The sequence below is a fragment of the Miscanthus floridulus genome, chromosome 10 (assembly GCF_019320115.1).
Source record: "Miscanthus floridulus cultivar M001 chromosome 10, ASM1932011v1, whole genome shotgun sequence".
Taxonomy (NCBI): Eukaryota; Viridiplantae; Streptophyta; class Magnoliopsida; order Poales; family Poaceae; genus Miscanthus; species Miscanthus floridulus.
Genome location: NC_089589.1, coordinates 71,838,587 through 71,860,502, shown reverse-complemented (window position 1 = coordinate 71,860,502; position 21,916 = coordinate 71,838,587). Strand labels below are relative to the sequence as shown.

The 21,916-nt window shown below is 47.6% G+C and overlaps 1 protein-coding gene across 2 annotated transcripts; it reads right to left on the bottom strand.

Moving 5' to 3' along the window:
* Positions 1–9,218: 9,218 nt before the first annotated feature.
* Positions 9,219–11,412, bottom strand: LOC136484861 (zinc-finger homeodomain protein 4-like). 2 transcript variants are annotated; one of them, XM_066481828.1, is made up of 2 exons: positions 11,123–11,412; positions 9,219–10,585 (listed from the first exon to the last, which is right to left on the bottom strand). In XM_066481828.1, exon 2 carries the CDS (start codon positions 10,481–10,483, stop codon positions 9,311–9,313), a length of 1,173 nt encoding a protein of 390 aa, XP_066337925.1. In that variant the 5' UTR covers positions 10,484–10,585; positions 11,123–11,412; the 3' UTR covers positions 9,219–9,310. The 2 variants fall into 2 exon arrangements, with proteins under 2 accessions (XP_066337925.1, XP_066337924.1); XM_066481827.1 differs by lacking the exon at positions 11,123–11,412 and having other exon boundaries at positions 9,219–10,619.
* Between the last annotated feature and the right edge of the window lie 10,504 nt (positions 11,413–21,916).

The following is a 21,916-nucleotide window of genomic DNA, read 5'->3' as shown; positions in this document are numbered from 1 at the left end:
ATGGACAAGAAGCGCAGTTGCGTTCTTGTCTGCTTGAGAGCATCAACGTTTGATGGTTATTAGCTCAACCTTATTGGATACCCAGTATTAGGTCTCCGATAAATATGTATCAAAACTTTTGGCTGTAGCGTTATCCAAAGAATGAATGTGTCTTGTATTTTGAGCGGTGTCGTTGGAGATAGCCTAACACAGCCCGAATGGAATTAAGGAAACGAAACCCCTGCCTGTGTGCTTCAGTGGCGTCGGGGCAAGGACGACACACTGTGCAAGTACTACTTCCTCCGTTTGTCTTGTAGCAACGTGGCGTTGCAGACGGAAAAGATTCACAAGCGAGCAAGCAAACAAAAGAGATGGGCCGGGTGCGCGGCCACGTACGTCGTGACACGACACGACCCTGGGTGCAGACCAAGGAGTGAAGAATGCACGGGCGTTTTCGCCCCCTCCAAAGTACAGCATCGCTCGAGCAGGCGGGGCCGTAGGCCGTGTAGCCTGCCTGTCTGTAGGCTCTGCTTCTCCTACCAGGCTATGTTTAGTTCCATTAAAATCCAAACTTTGATACTATATAAAAAGAAAATTTTTCGTCATATCAAATTTGCGGTACATGTATGGAGTACTAAATGTTGACAAAATCAAAAATTAATTGCACAATTTGGTTGTACTTTGCGAGACGAACATTTTGAGCCTAATTAATCAACGATTGAATAATTATTACCAAATACAAACGAAATGCTATGGTGCGCTGCCTAGCGCTACAGTGATTTGGGCGGCTCGGCCGGCCGTGGTTGCCACTTGCTTTTAAAGCTGATGAACACCATGCATCTGCGTTCTGATTTAACGCTGCTGAAACCTGTACAGGATTTTCTGGCTGATCGATACAAACAAATAGCGCTGATTCCTGCGAAATTCCACGGACAAGGAGATGTCGCCGTCCCGTCCTCAGCGCATCTCCGATGGCAAGAAACAGAGAATGTCAGGATATATGTGTCCAAAAAACCCCGGTGTGCTGCGGGAGCACGGGGAGCATACGCATTGTGCATGCGTTTTCCAGTTCCCCGTCCCTTTGTTGGGTTCGTTCGTTTCCACAGTGTCCCTGGCTGGCTGGCTCCCTCCAAGAAGCAGCAGCCTCAGCCACCAAGAATTACTCGACGATGTGGGGTTCGGCGGCCACATGCTCCCCTGCACACCCACACATGCATGATGGATTGGTTTGGTTTCGATGGGCATGGGATTGCCGCATTGGCTTGGCTTTTCGTTGCGTTGCAATATTGCACTGGGGGGACACGGACAAACCCCAGTGAGCGTCCGGTTGCACCACATGCTTGCATCTGCATTTTGAGACCCCCAAAACAATTCCCTCCCCGAAAAAAAAAACCCAAAGAGACAAAGTGATAAATTGGGTTATGCACATCTCTTCTTCAGTCCCAGTTTCAGCGGGGTTCAATTCCCATTTAAGCTATGATAAAATCAGCAAATTTGCTTAGTGGGCATGATATTTATAAAAATAAAAAAGAGAAATAAGGTTCCATAACAATGAAACAGAAAATAAGGTTTCATAATAAGAACGAAACTCATCCATCACATTTACCAACACAATGAAATGCAACGAAACCTCCAATGAGACCAATTTGTTTTATTCTCACACGCTCTCAAGGATCTTCTGCAGAAGTTAACTACAAAACTTATGCAATTGCAAGGTTATATATTTCATAAGTCACATTTGACCGTAACACTATATATAAATTAAATGATGTGGTTAATTAGTCTATGAAATTGTGTCATGAAACCGAAATATAATGTGATGGATTATTACATTCAATTATACTGTAAAAGCTAATGTAACACCCTTGGTAACTATGTATTAAAACTCTATATTGAGACTGACCCAATAGCTACTGGCTCATTGTCGACAAAAGATGCTCGGCGGTCCACCGAGGGGTATCCCACGATGGTAGATTTGTCGTAGAGGTGAGCGAGATGGTAATACAAACACCAAGACACAAGATTTAGACAGGTTCGACCGTCAGTATGACGTAATACCTACATCCTATGTCATGATGTATGGATCGTGTCCCCTAGGGGACCCCTGCCTCTCCTTATATACTCTGGAGGGGTAGAGTTACAAGGAAAGTAGCCTATTTTGTACTATACAATATCTTGCGGTGCACGCCAAGCAGCGCCGTGCACGCCTTGATCTTGTGGGCAGGGCCACCTCTGATGGTGCGGCCCATGTCTTGTCTTGTGGATACCGGGGGCCATACCCCCACAGCTAGTCCCCGAGCCTGACAGTAGGTGACGTAGTCACGTGGTGCCAGGGTCAGAAAGTAGAAGACCAGCCGAGCAGGCAGCCAGTCCCTGGGTGTAGCCTCGAGATGAGAACAAGCACATTCACCGCAAGGTGAAGTGTGCCCACTTAGTCCCCAAGCCTGCTGGAAGATGAAGAATGAATCTTGTAGCAGGGTCAAAGAAAAAGAAGTTTAAAAGCTTTGCCGACGTCGTCTGACATGCACGTATCAAGACCCCAGACGTGGTGCCCAAGATCAGCACCCTAATCTGAACAGCATGGAGCAGCTTGATAGCACACCGATGAGACGTAGCAAGATCCGACCATCAAGGGAGCACCAAGGAATCCTCGACATCGCTGGCGATATCCGAGCACCGAGGAGCGAGGAGTCCCCGGCATCGCTGGCGATGTCCGAGCACCGAGGAGCGAGGAGTCCCCGACGTCACTGGCGACATCCGAGCACCGAGGAGTGAGGAGTCCCCGGTGTCCATGGCGATGTCCGAGCACTGAGGAGCGAGGAGTCCCCGATGTCGCTGGCGATGACCGAGCACCGAGGAGGGAGGAGTCCCCGACGTCTCTGGCGATGTCCGAGCACCGAGGAGCGAGGAGTCCCCGGCGTAGCTGGCGATGACCGAGCACCTCGGAGCGAGGAGTCCCCGGTGTCGTTGGTGATGTCCGAGCACCGACGAGCGAGGAGTCCCCGACGTCGCTGGCGATGACCGAGCACCGAGGAGCGAGGAGTCCCTGGCGTCGCTGGTGATGACCGAGCACCGAGGAGCGAGGAGTCCTCGGCGTCGCTAGCAATGTCCGAGCACCAAGGAGCGAGGAGTCCCCGGCGTAGGCGGCGAGGTCTGAGCACCAAGGAGTCCCCGGCGTAGGCGGCGATGTCCGAGCACCGAGGAGTCCTTGGCGTAGGTGGCGAGGTCTGAGCACCAAGGAGTGCCCAGCGTAGGCGGCGAGGTCCGAGCACCGAGGAGCGAGGAGTCCCCGATGTCGCTGGCGATGACCGAGCACCGAGGAGCGATGAGTCCCCGACATCGCTGGCGATGACCGAGCACCAAGGAGCGAGGAGTCCCCGGCGTCGCTGGCGATGAACGAGCTCCGAGGAGCGAGGAGTTCTCGACGTCGCTGGCGATGTCTGAGCACCGAGGAGCGAGGAGTCCCCGGCGTCACTGGCGATGTCCGAGCACCAAGGAGCGAGGAGTCCCCAACGTCGCTGGCGATGACCGAGCACCGAGGAGCGAGGAGTCCCCGGCGTCGCTGACGATGTCCGAGCACCGAGGAGTGAGGAGTCCCCGACATCGTGGTGGTGATCGAGCACCGAGGAGCGAGGAGTCCCGGCGTCGCTGGCGATGTCTGAGCACCCAGGAGGGAGGAGTCCTCGGCGTCGCTGGCGATATCCAAGCACCGAGGAGCGAGGAGTCCCCAACATCGCTAGCGATATCCGAGCACCGAGGAGCGAGGAGTCCCCGGTGTCCCTGGTGATGTTCGAGCACCGAGGAGCAAGGAGTCCCCGACGTCGCTGGCGATGATCGAGCACCGAGGAGGGAGGAGTCCCCAGCGTCCCTGGCGATGTCCGAGCACCGAGCAGCGAGGAGTCCCCGGCGTCGCTGGCGATGACCGAGCACCTCGGAGCGAGGAGTCCCCGGTGTCGTTGGCGATGTCCGAACATCGAGGAGCGAGGAGTCCCCGACGTTGCTAGCGATGACCGAGCACCGAGGAGCAAGGAGTCCCCGGCGTCGCTGGTGATGACCGAGCACCGAGGAGCGAGGAGTTCCTGACATCACTAGCGAGGTTTGAGCACCGAGGAGCGAGGAGTCCCGACATCGCTGGCGATATCCGAGCACTGAGCAGCGAGGAGTCCCCGGCATCCCTGGCGATGTCCGAGCACCGAGGAGCGAGGAGTCCCCGGCGTCGCTAGCGATGATCGAGCACCGAGGAGCGAGGAGTCCCCGGCGTCTCAGGCGATGACCGAGCATCGAGGAACGAGGATTCCCGACATCGCTGGCAATGTCCGAGCACCAATGAGGGAGGAGTCCCCAGCGTCGCTGGCGATGTCCAAGCACCGATAAGCGAGGAGTCCTTGACGTCACTGGCGATGATCGAGCACCGAGGAGGGAGGAGTCCCCGACGTCACTGGCGATGTCCCAGCACCGAGGAGCGAGGAGTCCTCGACGTCGCTGGCGATGATCGAGGAAAAAGGAGCGAGGATTCCCCGTCGTCGCTGGCGATGACCGAGCACCAAGGAGGGAGGAGTCCTCGGTGTCCCTGGCGATGACCGAGCACCAAGGAGCGAGGAGTCTTCGGTGTCACTAGAGAAGACCGAGCACCTTGGAGCGAGGAGTCCCCGGCGTCGCTGGCGATGTCCGAGCACCGAGGAGCGAGGAGTCCCCGACGTCGCTGGAGATGATCGAGCACCGACAAGCGAGGAGTTCCCAGCATCGCGAGCAATGTCCGAGCACCAAGGACAGAGGAGTCCCGATGTTGCTGGCGATGTCCGAGCACCGAGGAGCGAGGAGTCCCCGACGTCGCGGGCGATATCCGAGCACTGAGGAGCGAGGAGTCCCCAACGTTGCTGGCGATATTCGAGCACCGAGGAGCGAGGAGTCCCCGGTGTCCCTGGCGATGTCCGAGCATCGAGGAGCGAGGAGTCCCTGGCAATGACCAAGCACCGAGGAGCGAGGAGTCCCGGTGTTGCTGGCGATGTCCGAGCATCGAGGAGCGAGGTGTCCCGGGCGTCGCTGGCGATGACCGAGCACCGAGGAGCGAGGAGTCCCCGATGTCGCTAGCGATGACCGAGCACCGAGGAGTGAGGAGTCCCCGGCGTCGCTGGCGATGACCGAGCACCCAGGAGCGAGGAGTCCCGATGTCGCTGGCGATGTTCGAGAACCGAGGAGCGAGGAGTCCCCGGCGTCGCTGGTGATGTCCAAGCACCGAGGAGCGAGGAGTCCCGACGTCGCTGGCGATGTTCGAGAACCGAGGAGCGAGGAGTCCCCGGCGTCGCTGGCGATATCTGAGCACCGAGGAGCGAGGAGTCCCCGACGTCGCTAGTGATATCCGAGCACCAAGGAGCGAGGAGTCCCCGGCGTCCCTAGCGATGTCCGAGCACCAAGGAACAAGGAATCCCCGGTGTCGCTGAAGATGACCGAGCACCGAGGAGCGAGGAGTCCCCGGCGTCGCTGGCGATGTCCGATCACCGATGAGGGAGGAGTCCCCGGCGTCGCTGGCGATGTTCGAGCACCGAGGAGTGAGGAGTCCCCGACGTCGCTGGCGATGACCGACCACCATGGAGCGAGGAGTCCTCGACGTCATTGGCGATGATCGAGCACCGAGGAGCGAGGAGTTCCCAGGGTCGCTGGTGATGTCCGAGCATCGAGGAGCGAGGAGTCCCGACGTCGCTGGCGATGTCCGAGCATCGAGGAGCGAGGAGTCCCCGATGTCGCCGGCGATCTCCGAGCACCGAGGAGTGAGGAATCCCCGACGTTACTGGCGATATCCGAGCACCGAGGAGCGAGGAGTCCCCGGCGTCCCTGGTGATGTCTAAGCACCGAGGAGCGAGGAGTCCCCGGCGTCGTTGGCGATGAACGCGCACCGAGGAGCGAGGAGTCTCCGGTGTCGCTGGCGATGACCGAGCACCGAGGAGCGAGGAGTCCCCGACGTCGCTGGCGATGAACGAGCACCGAGGAGCATGGAGTCCCCAGCGTCGCTGGCGATGACCGAGCACCGAGGAGCGAGGAGTCCCCGGCGTCGCTGGCGATGACCGAGCACCGAGGAGCGAGGAGTCCCCGGTGTCGCTGGCGATATCTGAGCACCGAGGAGGGAGGAGTCCCTAGCGTCGCTGGCGATGTCCGAGCACCGAGGAGTGAGGAGTCCCAACATCGCTAGCGATGTCCGCAAGGTGAAGTGTGCCCATTTAGTCTTCGAGCACGAAGAATCCGAGCGCCGAGGAGTACCCGATGTAGCTGATGACGAAGCACGAGCGGCGAACAGTCTGGTCAACTGGTCGGCGGCGAAGTGAGCATTGAGTAGAAGCGACAGGCGAACAGTCCGATCAACTGGTCGGCGACGAAGTTGATGAACCTAGCAGTCCGACCAGTTGATCGGTGGAGAAGTCTACGCACTAGGTGATCCGATCACCTAGACGATGATCCTGCAATACAAATATGTAGAATGGGTAGTACATGATGTAAAAATATATAAACTCCGGAGAAAAAATAGCGTATGTAGCTTGGCGATCAGTTGGAGCGAAGATGTATTTATATTTAATATAAACCGCCCAAACTAGTTAGTGTGTAGCTGAGTCTCCAGCCCTAGCTAGCCCATAGTCCATAACGTCGAGCGCGGAGCCCGTGCACGTATAGGAGGAACAAGCGTCGCTAAGGAGCCACTGTCGACCACCCATAACGCAGAGGGCAGACGCTCGTGCATGTGTAGGGAGGAGCTAGAGACAGGGCCATCTCTGGAGGCGTCCGAGCATCAACATGATTGTTCGAGGGTTCGGAAAATCGTTTGGAGAGCAAATATGGAGAAAACAGCTCGAAGAAACATTATGGCGATTAACGAAGATTGGAGAATATTTAAAAGAATATTAAAGCGTGACTTAGCTTTAGACAGAATGTCTGGTCGGCGACGTATGGCGTTATCTGGTCGGCGTTGACGGCGAGCACCTGGCGGGCGGTGAGTTGTTGGTGAAGATGACCTCGGAGGTGGTTCTGAGATCGGATCTACTGTCGCGGGGGCTGATGTAGCTAGCGATGAATCGTTGTCGTGGACCGGCATGGATCTCCACGAGATTGATGACGAGAACACGATGTTGATTTGAGGTCTATCTGGCTCGCCATGGATCAAGCGCACACCCCTACCTGGCGCGCCAACTGTCGACCAAAGATGCTCGGCAGTCCACCGAGGGGTATCCCACGATGGTAGATTTGTCGTAAAGGTGAGCGAGATGGTAATACAAACACCAAGACACAAGATTTAGACAGGTTCGGCCGTCAATATGACGTAATACCTACATCCTGTGTTCTGATGTATTGCATTGAGATATATGGATCGTGTCCACTAGGGGACCCCTGCCTCTCCTTATATACTCTGGAGGCGTAGGGTTACAAGGAAAGTAGCCTATTTGGTACTATACAATATCTTATGGTGCACGCCGAGCAGCGCTGTGCACGCCTTAATCTTGTGGGCTGAGCCACCTCTGATGATGCGGTCCATGTCTTGTCTTGTGGATACCGGAGGCCATACCCCACACTCATATATCAAAATAGTACAGAAGTAACAATTAGTATTAGACTTACGAACTACTGGTACACTAACAGTTAGTCATATGAGATTGAAACAGTCCAAATAGTATAGAAGTACGACTAGTCTTAGGGTGCGTTTGGCCGAGCTCCCGCCGGCTCTGGCTCCCACACTGTAGCGCAACTGTAGCACGCAGGAGCAAGAGCCGGAGGAGAAAAAAAAACGAGCTTCTTCGGCTCCGGCGCTGCCAGTGAGAGAGGAAAGGAGGAGAGAGAAAAATAGCTTCGGTGAACAGTGTCGCTACAGGAGATGAACAGGGGAGGCGTCAGAGGAGCCGGAGCCGCTCGGAGCCCGGCCAAACGGGCTCTTAGATCTTATTTAGAACCCATGGTCTAAATTTGAGTCGCTAAACTATAGATCATTTTAGCTCTTATTATGACTCCAAACACATAGTCAAAAGTGTTGTTTACTGTTCACTTGTCTTTTCAGCCGTACTTTTCCAGCGAAGTAATAGTGTTTTTCTGTAACAACAAATAAGTCAACGATACTTTTCAGCTTGTCTTTTCAGCGAAACGAACCGCGTAAAAAAAAAGTTATCGATATGCTAGACCATACAAGTGAGAAAGTAATCTAAATGTTAAACCATGGGATGCAAACACGCAGAAGGCTAAGCAACAACTGGCAAACTCAGTTAGTCATATGGGATCGAGAGGCGTCTTAATAGCGCCGACAGGAGATGCAGATGGATTAAGCATGGATCATATCGAGGCAGTGATCAGCATGGATCAGAGCCAAGAGCAAACAGTGATCCTGAAAGCCAAGCACATGCACCCCTGCTGGCTGCTGCCTGCTGCATCTCAATCACAACCCTCGCTCTGCCGCGTCATGCCATCATGCACGCACACCATTCCAAAACCCCGGCACACAACTCAACGAAAAGATGTTTTCCATAACGACACACCTCAATCCTTCTTCTCCTTCACCCCACAGTATCATGCTGTGTTTAGTGGTTGGAATTTGGATTTTAGGGCTATTGTAGCACGTTCGTTTTTATTTGGTAAATAGTGTTCAAACATGGATTAATTAGGCTCAAAACGTTCGTCTCGTAATTTCCCACCAAACTATGCAATTAGTTTTTCTTTTCGTCTACATTTAATGCTCCATGCACGGGCCGTAAACATTCGATGTGGCAAGTACTGTAGCAACTTTTTAAAAGTTAAGGTGGAACTAAACAAGGGCTCAATCAAACAATGAAATTTAAAAGGATTCAAAGTCAGAGGTCGATTCTAATAGTACTAGCAGCTAAGAAAACGAATAATAAATAACATAAATGAGTGATCCTACTAGTAGGATATTTAATTTTCTCCATCACCAGAAAACAAAGGGAAAATTTGAAGGAAATCCAAGAGTCCAGTCCAGTTGAGATCAGCTACTACTATCATGCATGCATGCATGCTCCCTACAAAGAAACAAACACAGAGAAAAGAAAAGAAGAAAAAAGACGATAATAACCTTGACTTGTTCGTTTTGTTGTTTCAAGAAGTTCATCACCACTTCTCTCCCTGCTTGGACGACGACGGTATGCAATGGATTAATGGAACAGTGAAATGGCCATCGATGCGGTCGGTCGGTCGGCTGGTCTGCTAGCTAGCTAGGTTACCTACCAGGACGGATCAACGGCCACCACCTGACCACCATGGTGGTCACCCTTCTTCTTCTTCTTCTTCTTCTTCCTCTTCTTTGTCAGGTTGTAAGGCGGCACGGTCCGACCCGACGGTCGGTCGGTCACTCGAGCTTGAGCGGCAGCGGGGACCCGGGACCGCCGCGGTGGCAGGACGGCCCGGCCTGCGCCGGCGGCGGCGGCATGACTCCAGCGGGCATCTGCAGAGGCATGTGCTGCGGCGGTGACGGCGGCGGCGACGCCATGCCCGCCATCGCCTGCTGCTCCTGCGCCGCCGGCGAGGCCTCCAGGCGCTTGTTGGCGAGGTTGTGCTTGTTGTTGTGCATCCACACCTTGAGCACGCGCCGCTTCACGCCGATTTCCTGGCAGAAGGCCTGCACCATGCCGTCGTCCAGCCGCTGGAGGCGCCACCCCACGCGCTCCGCGAACTCCAGCATGCGCGCCTTCTGCTCCGGGGTGAACTTGGTGCGGAACCGCTTCCTGGACGACGAAGACCCGCCGCCGCTGCCGCCGCGCGCCGCGTCGCCGCCTCCGCCCGCGACCGCGCCGCCGCCGCCCTCCATCTCGTCGGACTCCGAGGTGTGCATCATGTTCAGAGGCATCACGTACTGGTGGTGGTGGGCGTGCCCGTGCCCCGGCGGCGGCGGAAGCGCCGGGGGGAGAGCGCGCGCCGCCGCGTAGGCGCCGTAGGGGTCGGCACCGGAGATCAGGAGCCCGCCGCCGCTCGTGTGGTGCGGGTGCGCCATGGCGGGGGCCAGGAGGCGGCGAGCGGCGCGGTGGCCGTGCCCGTGCCCGAGGCCGAGGCCGAGGCCGCTGAAGCCGTCGGCGGCGCCGTAAATGTCGTCGTCGTCGTCGCCGTCCACCTCCTTGCGGTGGAAATTGCGGTGGCAGCCGCAGGCGGAGCACTTGAGCGCCTCCAGCGAGCCCTCCTCGCCGCTGGGCATGAACTCGCCGCACCCGTCGGTGGCGTTCCCGCCGATGGCCGCCGCGTGGTTCTTGAGGCACTCCCGGTACTTCACCGCGGAGCTGCCCCCGCCAATGCCGCCGGCCGCCGGCCCGCGCTTCTTCCCGGAGCTCTCCGTCTCCTCCGCCGCGGCAGGCGGCGACGGCGTCAGCGCCGCCGCCGCCGGAGACTGCTGGCCATTGTTGTTGCTGCCGTGGTCACGGCCGTGCAGCTGCTGCAGGACATGGCCGCCGACGCCGCCACCTCCGTAAGGCGACGCGACGTTGGCGTGCATTGGGATCGCGAGCTCGCCCTGCGTGCCAGAAAGATCCATGCCTCCTCCTGGTCCTGATCCGTCGTCCTCTTCTCGGCGGCGCCGCTCCAGAGAGAAGATGCTTCTTGCTGACGCTGACGCTGCTGGTGCTTCTGGCCTTCTCTGCAGCGGCACATTGGAAACCATGATGAGAGAGCAAGCAAGAAAAGGCCAATGGCGCCCAGAGCTCCTTCCCCTCACTCTCTAGTCTCAAGGGTAGTAGATGCAACAAAATTCTCAGTGCTTCTTGGGACTCTCAACACAGACAGAAGGCACTAAAGGAGAGAGAGAGAGAGAGTGAGTGAACAAAAAGGGTGCTGAGGTGAGGTGCTTGGTGGGGATCTTGGGACCTTATCAACAAGATACTACTAGTTGCAATTTGCAAACCCCAGGATGGATGGAGGTGGTAAGCAAGCTGCTAAATTATGAGGCCATAGAATAATGCATATTGTTATCTGTGCTTGCTGCCATGTCCTATGCTACATATCTATCTTGCCAGCTTCTTCTTCTGCTACTACTTTCTTGGGCCCTTCCCCATGCAATGCAATGCACACAATAATACATACAAGTTGGAAGCAAGGGAGGAAGGAAGGAGAAGCTACTCGCTCGGTGGCTATAGTGGAAGAAAGATGGAAAGAGGAACAGTGAGGCTGTTCTTACCAAAAGGCAGCACTGGGTTACTTTGATCTCCTGGTTACTTGGCTCCAAGTATTTACTGGCTACTGATATACTGCTTCTACCCTTACTGGTTACTAGATGTATGTGAGCATGGGCTATGGACCAGCCTTTGACCTCTCTCTATCTCTCTTAAATCCTAGGCTTACAACACACCACCTCTCTCTCCTCGCCTTGAACGAGACACAGCACAGCAAAGACTAGAAGAAGAAGCTATGGAGGAGGAGGAGCTCTCATGCTGCTGCAGATGTTTTGTGTTTAAGCCTAGCGCAGTGTTTGCTTGTGTGTGTGTGATGGGTCTGGGACGCCACAAGACTACAAGGGGGTTTTCCACTAGCAGGCTGCTCTGTGCTCTCTCTGTCTGAACAGTAGTGGAGGAGGAGGAGGGGGGGGGGGGGGGGGGGGGGGGGGGGGGGGGGGGGGAGAGAGAGAGAGAGAGACCAAGAGACAAAAAGCCAACCAACCTTGTTGCGTCAAGGGCTAATCGAGAGGACCAAGGAGCAGGGGGCAAGGCCTTCAGCCTTTGCAGCTTCCACCATTGCAGCGAGGTGACTAGCGGCCTCGCTCGCTAGGGCACGCTAGCTAGCTGCTGTCATGTGGGCGATAAAAGAAAGAAAGCCGGAGACAGGAAAGAGGAGGAGACGCACTTATGGAAGATGGTTCTGTACTTCTTCTGTTTCTAGTAGGAATTATATGAAGAGAAATATTAGTGTTTGGTGCTTGCTTTGCTTTGCTTGCACTGTCAGATATTCAAGCTTATTTCAGAGAGAAGATGGATGAGAGAGAGAAGGGGGGGGGGGGGGGGGGGGGGGGGGGGGGGTGGGGGGCGGGGCGCGGGAGGATGAGGGAGGAGGCTCAGTGGCCTGTCAGGGAGAGGAGAGGAGAGAGATGATAACCAGCCAGGCACTGATATTTTTTTCCATATTATATACTCCAAGACCCAATAGAATGACAGTAGTGGTTTTACCCTCCTCTCTCTCATCGGGAAAAATGCAGTTAAGCACTCAGTTAATGCCTCATGGGCATTTCACACGACCCCTGTGCTCTGGGTATTTATTTCTCATGCGTAATAGAGGCATAATATCAATTCCATTGCCGGAGCCTATTCATAGTGGGCAGTCTTTGCATCCTCATCACAAGCCATGACTACGTGAATTGTATACATATATATATATATTCTTTTGTATTTTAATCTATACAACAGCATTGCAGTGGTCTAGACAAAATATTGCACAGCAATATGTTATATACAAAAATCAAGACCTTTCACAAAAAAAAAAACATGCTAAGGCACGGTTCATTAAAAAGAAGCCCTTTCACAAAAAAAGAAGGAAAATAAAAGGTAATGCTTCTAAATTTAAACCAAAAAGCATTCATTCATGCCAAGATTACCTGCAGATTTGTTGCATTCACAAATTACCTAGATACTTTGTTATTTAAGATTATGTTAAGTAAAAAAAAAGTTTGAGTCACAAATCCATGGCAGTGCCTCCCGATTGCCCATACCTTTCCATTGCTTCTGACGTTAACAGGATCAAAACATGACAAACTAGCACAAAGAACTACGCACACACATAGAGATAAGCTAACTTTTTTCTCGAATAGGCAAAATGTTTGCATATCTTTATAGAGATAAACTAATCTTTTGTGGTCTGAAGAATACGAAGCAATTAGTTTCAGGATATATCCATATCTCCATACCCTACCAGATGTTAGTGCAATCACCAAACAATTAGTACAGCTTGCAACGTACCAGATAATTAAAGTATAGTTGAAAAAAGTGTTTAAGGCAGCGATATATTATAGTGATATAAGTAACAGTATTAGCAGCATGCAGCTATCTGACTGTTTTTTTAGATAATGTCGGCTATGTGACTGTACCAGAGCATATATAGTGGGTTTGTCTGTATCACACAGAAGCGTATCATTGTGCCCTAAGAGTTGACCATGCCCCCATGTCCTGATGGTACCCCACAGTGACCACACAACTTCCTTCAAAAAAAAAAAAAAACACAATGACCACACCAGTACTAACCAACCAATCAAATCCCCTTGTGCCACCTTGAAATGTGCAACACAGCAGGAGGATTGCAATTTGCAGACCCCAAGGCTAGGGGTCAAAACGGCATGTAGCACAAAAGTAGTGGCGCTAGCAATCAACAAAATTCAGATTAGGGGACATGGTTAGATTGACACTTTCTGTTTTGGTCAGAGCCACTGGGGTTAGACTAGTTTTATATATATGATTATACCCCAATCAAGACAAATCCTACACCCCTTTTTCTTAAAAAAATTAGTTCAGTTCAGACAACAGACATGGAGCATGCTCATAGATGAGTACAAGATGTCATCTCAAAGATTCTCATAATTGGGCAGCGGCATGATTTGAGTTAGCACCTACTCCATCACCTTGGGGTGTGCAAAGGTATATGCATTGCTGCCGTCCTTAGGCCCACTACTTAACCCCAAAGCTTTGGATCCTGCAACTTTTACCTCTCTGCCTGCCTGTTGCCTGAATGAAATGTTGCTGGGGTTGTGCATGGCTATGTTGTCTAGTGGATGGTGAGTGAGTGCTCTTGTCCTTCACTGCACAAACATTCTCCTGCCTCCCTACAAAGAAAAGCTAAAATTGCCAAGTCTTTCTTTAACAGCAACCAAGTTGCACTTAGGTCACATGATGGAATCAGCTGCGGTTATATATTATTATCACCTTGCATGGGAATTAGATTCCCTCTTTTCCATGTGGGAGGGAGAAAGGTCCTAATCACTTCTTTTGGTGGTGAATATTATAAAGTGCTGCCTAAGCATGCAAAGTGCACACAGAATGATCTTTAGGGTACATACAAGACACCCTACTTTTTCTTTCTATCAAATGTCCCCTTAGATCACAAGGAGTGTCCATTCTTTCCTCCATGAGATCTTTAGAACAATATAAGGCTGGATGATCCAGGAATATCTCTCTCCCAAGGCGAAAAGATTAAAGGTGCATCCTTAGCTTTCTCTTTTTTTTTTTTTTTTTTTTTTTTTTTTTTTTTTTTTTTTTTTTTGCTTTCCTTTCCCCTCCCATGTTCATGCCTGGTTGGTTCATTCCTAGCCTCGATAGGCTCAGCTCTCGTAATGCGATTATGGGTATTTTTGCTTGGCCTTTTGTTTTTCTCCCAGTGGCCTTGCATATCCCTATCACTTTATTCTTCGATATCTAGTTGCTTTATTCTCACTTAAAACTCATTCTAGCTACTTTTGCAGACCTTCTGTGTATCATTGTTTTGCTTGATAATTTCCTTTTTGTTGACACTATGTCTGTTTCATGTCATTTTACCGAATATTACTAAAAAATGCCGGCAAAATTCTATTGTGCATGTGTATGCCAAGAATATGTAAAACACTTTTTTAGATAATGGAAGAATATCTGGCATCATCCCCACAAGTGAGAGATCAGACCAATGCAAAATTATTACAGGACACAAAAGCTTAAAACAAAAAAACAGTCTCATATACATACATTTTATGTATGTGTGATGTATGCACCGCATATCAACGCAATAAATTAATTTATATATGGATTCTTTTTGTATATCTAAATAATGTTTAGGTTGCTGAATTAAGGATTGAAGAGTTGTCATGTCAGTGACAAACATATATTCAGCATGTTCGCTTGTTGGTTTCAGCCAGAGCTTATCAGCTATGGTACAGTATTTTCCTCTCACAACAAACCAGCACCGGTCAGACTTATCAGCCTAGAAACTAACCATCGAATATGCTTATTGTACACTTTAGGATTTCTGAATCTGCTTGGGTCCATGCCAAGTTGAAGTTGGGCCTCGTATGGGCTCAGGATCGTGTTGGACAAGGACTGGATAGGGGCTAGAGCTAGGTCATATTGGACTGAGCTAGCGTAGTGCTTACGCTAAATATTCAGCTGAGGAAATGAATACACTCATTTAATTTAATGATGCAATTTTGTTGTTGTTATTGTGTGTGTATAACTATTAGAAACTACAAAATTAGTAGCTATTACATTATTTAATTTAGAAACACATAAGTTATATGTGTATATTCATATTAAAAAAACTTACCAAAACTCATAAATTTGAAGAAATTAGTGATGAAAAATATGCATTGAAAACAATACAAAGTTAAATGTTTCATATAATTTTTAACCTGATGAGAGACTAACCGACAGTTTTTTTTGCGAATAATAGAGAGTTTTTAATCATGCATGCTATAACAATGGTGGATCACGCTGGTTGAGTGATCCGACCTACGTGCCAGTGCAATAACCCTGGTCATGGACCGATCTATTGTCGCAACAACCCCCATATTATGCCTAGCAACATGGAAGCCCTGCCGCAGGATATATATGATGGTTACTTGGGGCTTGTTTAGATCCGAAATTTTTGACAAAATGGCACTATAGCAGTTTTCGTTGTTATTTGGCAATTAGTGTCAAATCATAGTCTAATTAGGCTTAAAAGATTCATCTCGTGGATTTCGTCTAAACTGTATAATTAGTTTGATTTTTTATTTATATTTAATGCTTCATGCATGCGTCTAAAGATTCGATGTGACAGGAAATCTTGAAAAATTTTGCAAAATATTTTGCAACTAAACTGGACCTTGATGGCCCCCAAATTCAATGGATCACAGGATTGTCTTGGTTTTGCACATTCAATGCCATTGAATGAGCTAGAGGGTGAGTGTTGTTGATGTGAAGAGCCAACAGAGGTGAAAGGAAGGAGATAGTTAGTGCATTGATTCATCCTTAACGTTTCAATTAGTTTTAAAATATATGCTGTGCTTCATGCAATAAAATATTTATGAAATATATTGTTGAAAACACTATTGATTCCCAAATACCATACATTTCAATATTGGAGTTTTTTTTTGGTGAATCCTAGCATGTATCAATAATGAAGTATGACAACATTTCTTTTGACACTCTCCATCCACCCCAAAAAGTTTTTTTATTCTAGGATTTAAAATTTGTCCGGTAAAAACTTGTCAATTCAACTGTATATATCTCTTCTCTATTTGGCCGATTCCACATATGCATGCAAACTTCTTAATTATAGCTGCATGCACAAATAACTAAGCAATTACCCAAGTGACAACCGATCTTTATATAGAAGATATCTAATAAATAAGGGTGATATGGTAATTTGAGTTCCACACTAATCTGTTTGAGATTTTCTAGAATGACAAGTATTTTAGGATGGAGGCAGTAGGAAATTTCTCGTTGATAACACTCCATTCTTAGAGATGAAAATTTGCCCGATTATTATGGTTTTGTTAAGATAATACAAATTCCTCCAAGGTTACCGAATTTCAGACGGACCCCAATGCAATCAATACTTTGTTAGGATGTAGAGTTTTCTGTGGGTTCATGCAAGGAGACTCTTAATTAAGCCTTTAATGTTAATTTTTTTATTATTTCACAATCATTATATCGAGTTGATTTAATAATCGTTAACCCATTTTCGGCCTCCGCATAAAAGCACATAGCCTAAACATAGATAAAGGAGAGCCAATTACTCTAATGACTTTAAAGCTGAGCATATATGCGCTAAGGCAGTAAGTGCATTGGCACCCATGAACTTGAGTTGACGATGACTGCCCTATGTGTCTGGTTCACGGATAGAGTTCAGCTAGCATGGGTTGCTCCCGCATGCAAGTAGAATGGGTTTGTACATCATTTTTCTCGGAATGGACAATCGTCTAGCTACTGGCGCCACATCATTTTTCTATGGGTTCTTGCACAATCGTCTAGCTACTGGCGCTACAAACATATTGAACTTGCGCTATAAACCAAACATCACAGCTAGGTTCCGTTTCTGGATTGGATGGTTCTAAATGGATTCATCCAACAAACCAAACACACTATTAAGGAATCATTACAGCCTTTAAGGAAGAGGCAATCAGACAAAAGTCTTTTTTAATGCGGATGACGATAGAGTTTGGTGTAAGTTTGGCTACTTTTAGTGCTGGTGATACTATATGAACACTAATTAGTAGTTTTTAATATAGGCCCTTATTTTTTGCATATTCATTCACGGGTGTGATCTTTTCTTTTCTTTTTTTGTAAAGAGAAATCATTGTCGAGGACATCTACAGGTACACCACAACACTGCCCCTTGTATCCTAGAAACTCTAGAAAGTCAACAATAAGAGCATACTTAAAGGCCCGGTGCCTAAAATTAGACAACTTCTCAGGTGATCAAAGAATAGTGCCAGCGTTGTTCGATAGTTACGGTCTAGGTTTGTTGGAGGTTAGGTGGATATTCCACCTTTATAAAGGAGCTTGCACGAGGTTGGTACACTACTAGAATATCGCATTTTTCTGTGTGTGCGAAAACACACAGAAAAATGCGAATACCGTCAGATTTTTTTTTTCTGACGGTGTACCCTCAGAAAAATACCCTCAGAAATATAATGACAGAAAAATTCAATTGTTCTGTGTGTTCGCTGTCAGAAACAATTTTTCTGTGGGTGTTACACGCACAGAAAAGTTGCGTTAGCCCAGATTAAATTTAAATGTTGTGTGCGTTGATCCTCACAGAAAAAAGCCCGACAGAAAGATGATTTTTCTGTGGGTGCTACATGCACAGAAAAATTCGGTTAGCCCAGATTAAATTTAAATATTGTGTGCGTTAATCCTCACAGAAAAATAAAAGCCCGACAGAAATTTTTTTAATTTTCTGTTGGTCTCGGTTAACGCATAGAAAAATAACAGACCACCGACAAAAAAAAAAACCCTTAACCATGCAACAAATTGGATACAATAATTATATACAAACAGAACAATTAATGTGCAAAAGCACAACTCTACAAAAGTCTCAGTCAAGATGAGTAAAGTACCAGCATGCATCATTGAGTCATATTATAGCTAAAACTAAAGCTAACAGATTAGAGCCACTACTAGTTAATGTGCAAAAGCACAACTCTACAAAAGAAGAAACCACCATCACATCCATGTTTTGCAACTAAACACAACCATCACATTATCGATGCCTGATCGCCATTGTTGTCGGAACCTTGATTGTTGTCAATGTTTGCAGCATGAAGATCCCCATTGGTGTGGCTGCAACATTGAACCAGTATAAGCAATCAATAGTCAGGATAAGTTAAATGGCCTGCTTGTGATAATACTTACAGCATGAGCACCCATTGATGGAAATCCAGATGACTTAGGGATGGATCCAACAAGCGGACCATTGGTAGGTGGAGGTGCTCTTGCTCCGTTGGTAGGAGCAGCACAAGAGTGATCAGTAAAGAGTGTCTTGATGTCAGGGTTTGGTCCGGGGTTCTTGCAGACCTGATGTTGCCAGTTCAGACTGAAAGGCATTAGAAAGAAAGAAATAAAGCCCAGTTAGCCTCACCTTTTACATGCACGAAATGTGCTTCCGGAAGCACTGTTAGACTTGTAGGCATAACAAGTAGAGAAATCCCAATTGTTGCATGTTTGGATATGACCTTACAATAAGGAAAAAAAGGATGGTATCTGCTATAACATAAGCATCTAAAGCTAGAGCCGCTATAAAGTGATAAAATTTCTATGCACATTGTCGATAAAAGCTGGTTACTTAGGATAAACAGGTAGAGATGTCCAAATCACATGAAAACAATCCCAAAAGAACCATATCAAGAAGATTCTGTAGTGCTGGACAACCAGGAGCAATAAAATTCCAACAAGTCAGTGATTTGGTAGTTACGTGATTGAACTATTTGATTTATATCAGTTGTGCACATAAAAATAGTAAACCGACAGCAAATTCAGCAAAAAAACAACCTTGACAACAAGGGACCAAGAGTAGCGTAGTGTGCTTATATTTAACACTTACTTGGGTTGTTGGTTAAGACCCTTTTGTTGCTCCGTAAAAGAGGTCGCTTCGATGGAGAAAGCAAACCGGGAAATAATTTCAACCGATCATACAAGCATTTGCCTGCAGCACACTAAAAAATGCATTCCACTGGTAAGAAACTTAGCTTGGTATTAGTTGCTGAACCAAAATACAGTAAACATTATATTGACTGGGGACTCTAAACTGACCAGCAAGGCACCGTAAACACGCCAAGCTTCCTTCCTTTTCATCTCATTTTTCTGCTTCTCAAGCTGCAGTTCTAGCTCCAGAAGTTGCATATATGTCACAAGGTTGGGCAAAAGAAGAAGTCTAATCTAGTAAGCAGAAAAAACAATCCGCCAGTGCATAACTAATAAAAAAATGAGTTTCAAATGGGATCTACCGTGCTGGGCCCCAATGCAGATATCCCTTGAACAGCACCATAATGTTGTGTCAGTGATTTGGCAGGATCAAGAAATGCATGGATCAATGCTTTAGTTAGCCGATTTTGAAGGTTGTGATAGACATGACCAAACCTGAAAACCACCATCTTCAGTTGATCAACAATGTCATGAGAAAATTATATAGGCAATTAGCCAATTACTACATATAGAAAAGACCAATTAGCAAAGAGAGCTAGAGATTGTCATTCAGAAAAGGACTCACGCTCCATGAGCAGAGTATGCAAAAGGCTATGGATCTATCAATTCCAAAAGAAAATGCTGCCCATGGGGAACACATAAGATACGGACAAGTCATGACCCACCCAACAAATGCATGAAGATAGAACTAAAATTAATCCCCTGTCCACACACACATATATAGTGAAAATATTTATTTACTAGTTGGTCTCTAAAAGGAACACAATATGTAGTCTACTCAGTAGCAAAGCGATGCAATGGTTTATTGGTATATTTTCCGCTAAAGAAGATGTAAGCTGCCATGAAACTGATCATGTCACATATAACATGATCCCACAAAATAGTAAAATCTTGTATATATGGAAGAAAGAATATGAAATGGTGGTCAAACTATTATTGACTTGATCTTCAACTTAAAACTGTCTAGCATATTAGCATAACTAAGATAAAGCACTTTCATGGGCACATTTTTTATGAACTATTCTTTAAGATCATAATATGGGAATCAAGGAGTTGAAATCATAAATGTAATTGAATTAAATTTTGATAATTATACACAGGACCTACTGACACCCTTCACATATCACTCACCTCCGCAAAAAGCATTAGAAATCCTATATCACCCAGCAAAGCAAGGCTCCAAAAACCCCATTCATGATCATGGCGAGTACTCACTTGTGCACCGTCTCCTTGAACTTCTCCTCATCGAGGAACTATAGGATGAGGGCTCCCTGCTAAGAGACAGGAAGAGTTTGAATCTAGATCAGGACACGTGGGGAAATGCCAAGGGCAAAAAGAAGGCAGATGGTAACCGCCAATGGGAGGAGCAGCCAAGCACTTACAAACAGAAGAAGACAAAAGTTCCAGCTCGGTCCAGTCAAGCAAACAAAGTTAGTATTAAACCGTGCAGTGTTGGGACTATAGTAAGAGCCTAAAGCAGTGGCCATAGCATACAAGCTTCTTAGTTCTTACACATACTCAAGTTTTCATAATACAAATGCTGCCCATAATTACTTCTAACCTTCACAAAGCAGTACAGCTACAAGAGACAGGAAGAACTTACAAATCTACAAGTGCAAAAGAAATGACAGGTAGGCAGTAACCATCTCCAGAAATTTCACATTTGAAAGTATATAATTACCAAAATTTCACAGAAGAAATACCACAAGACAGTGACCATCTCCAGAAATTTACCCATTATCAAGAGCAAAAGAACTCGAGAAATGGCTTAGATTTACCCATTATCAGCATGACAACTGCAACTTAATTTCACCCGGAGCTTAATTTAATTCTCTCTCTCATGGGAATTGAACTGGCCATAAAACTGGTTGCTTGTACAGTTGTACTGGTACAAGCCATCCTAGTTAAGTAGCAAACAAAACAAAATATCCCAAGTACAAGCTCATAAGGTGCTAAAGTGCAGAAGTTCTCTAATGGAAACTTGATTCATCACAGCCACTCAAGAGTAGTACAAAACAAAAAAGTCACAAGGCATAGTTAGGGAAGGGGAGAGCAGCGCGGCACGAGACTGGGGTTCCATATCATCTCAGCTCCGCAAATATCACATATCAAAATGATTGATTAGGTTGATATATGCAAGATATTCAAGATACTGTTTTCATAGCATCTCCAAGCTGCAGGATGCACCCCCAATTTCAGTCCCCTAAAGCTGAAATATTTTTGAATGTGTCACCTCAGTTTTCCCATCTGAAACAATGTAACAAAAAAGCCTAAGAGAAGGAACTCACTTGGAACAAAGAGGCATGTCTATTTTACATTTTCCTCCACCACACTATCTTTTGGCCTAAGTCATAGATTTGCTGGTTGCATACCTACATGAGAAAGTAGAACAAAGAATTAACCAAACAAAACAAATGGTCTGAATTTTTAGACGCAAGCAACATATACACAACTGTATTTTCAATTCTACTACGAACCACATATCAATCTCACTAGATCTCTTTTTAATTTAATTCTAACACAACCAGACATGACATAGAAATATTAACTTTTTACTAAATATACAAATGTTACTACTGCTAGTCATCATATAAATTCACAGGTCTTATCCTTACTGGCACTTAAAGGCACTGGAATCACCAACCCACAAACTGAAATAAGTACAAACATGTTATCACCAATTAGTCACCCTCACACACCTTCTATTTTTTAATCAAATAATATCAGTATATATCACTAATTTCCGTTCAAGAAGCAACCTGAGGCAAGCAATAGGTGTTGAGCAATTAGCACATTGTGAAAGCAAGAAACACTGTTGCTAGTTTGGAACAAGGATTAAC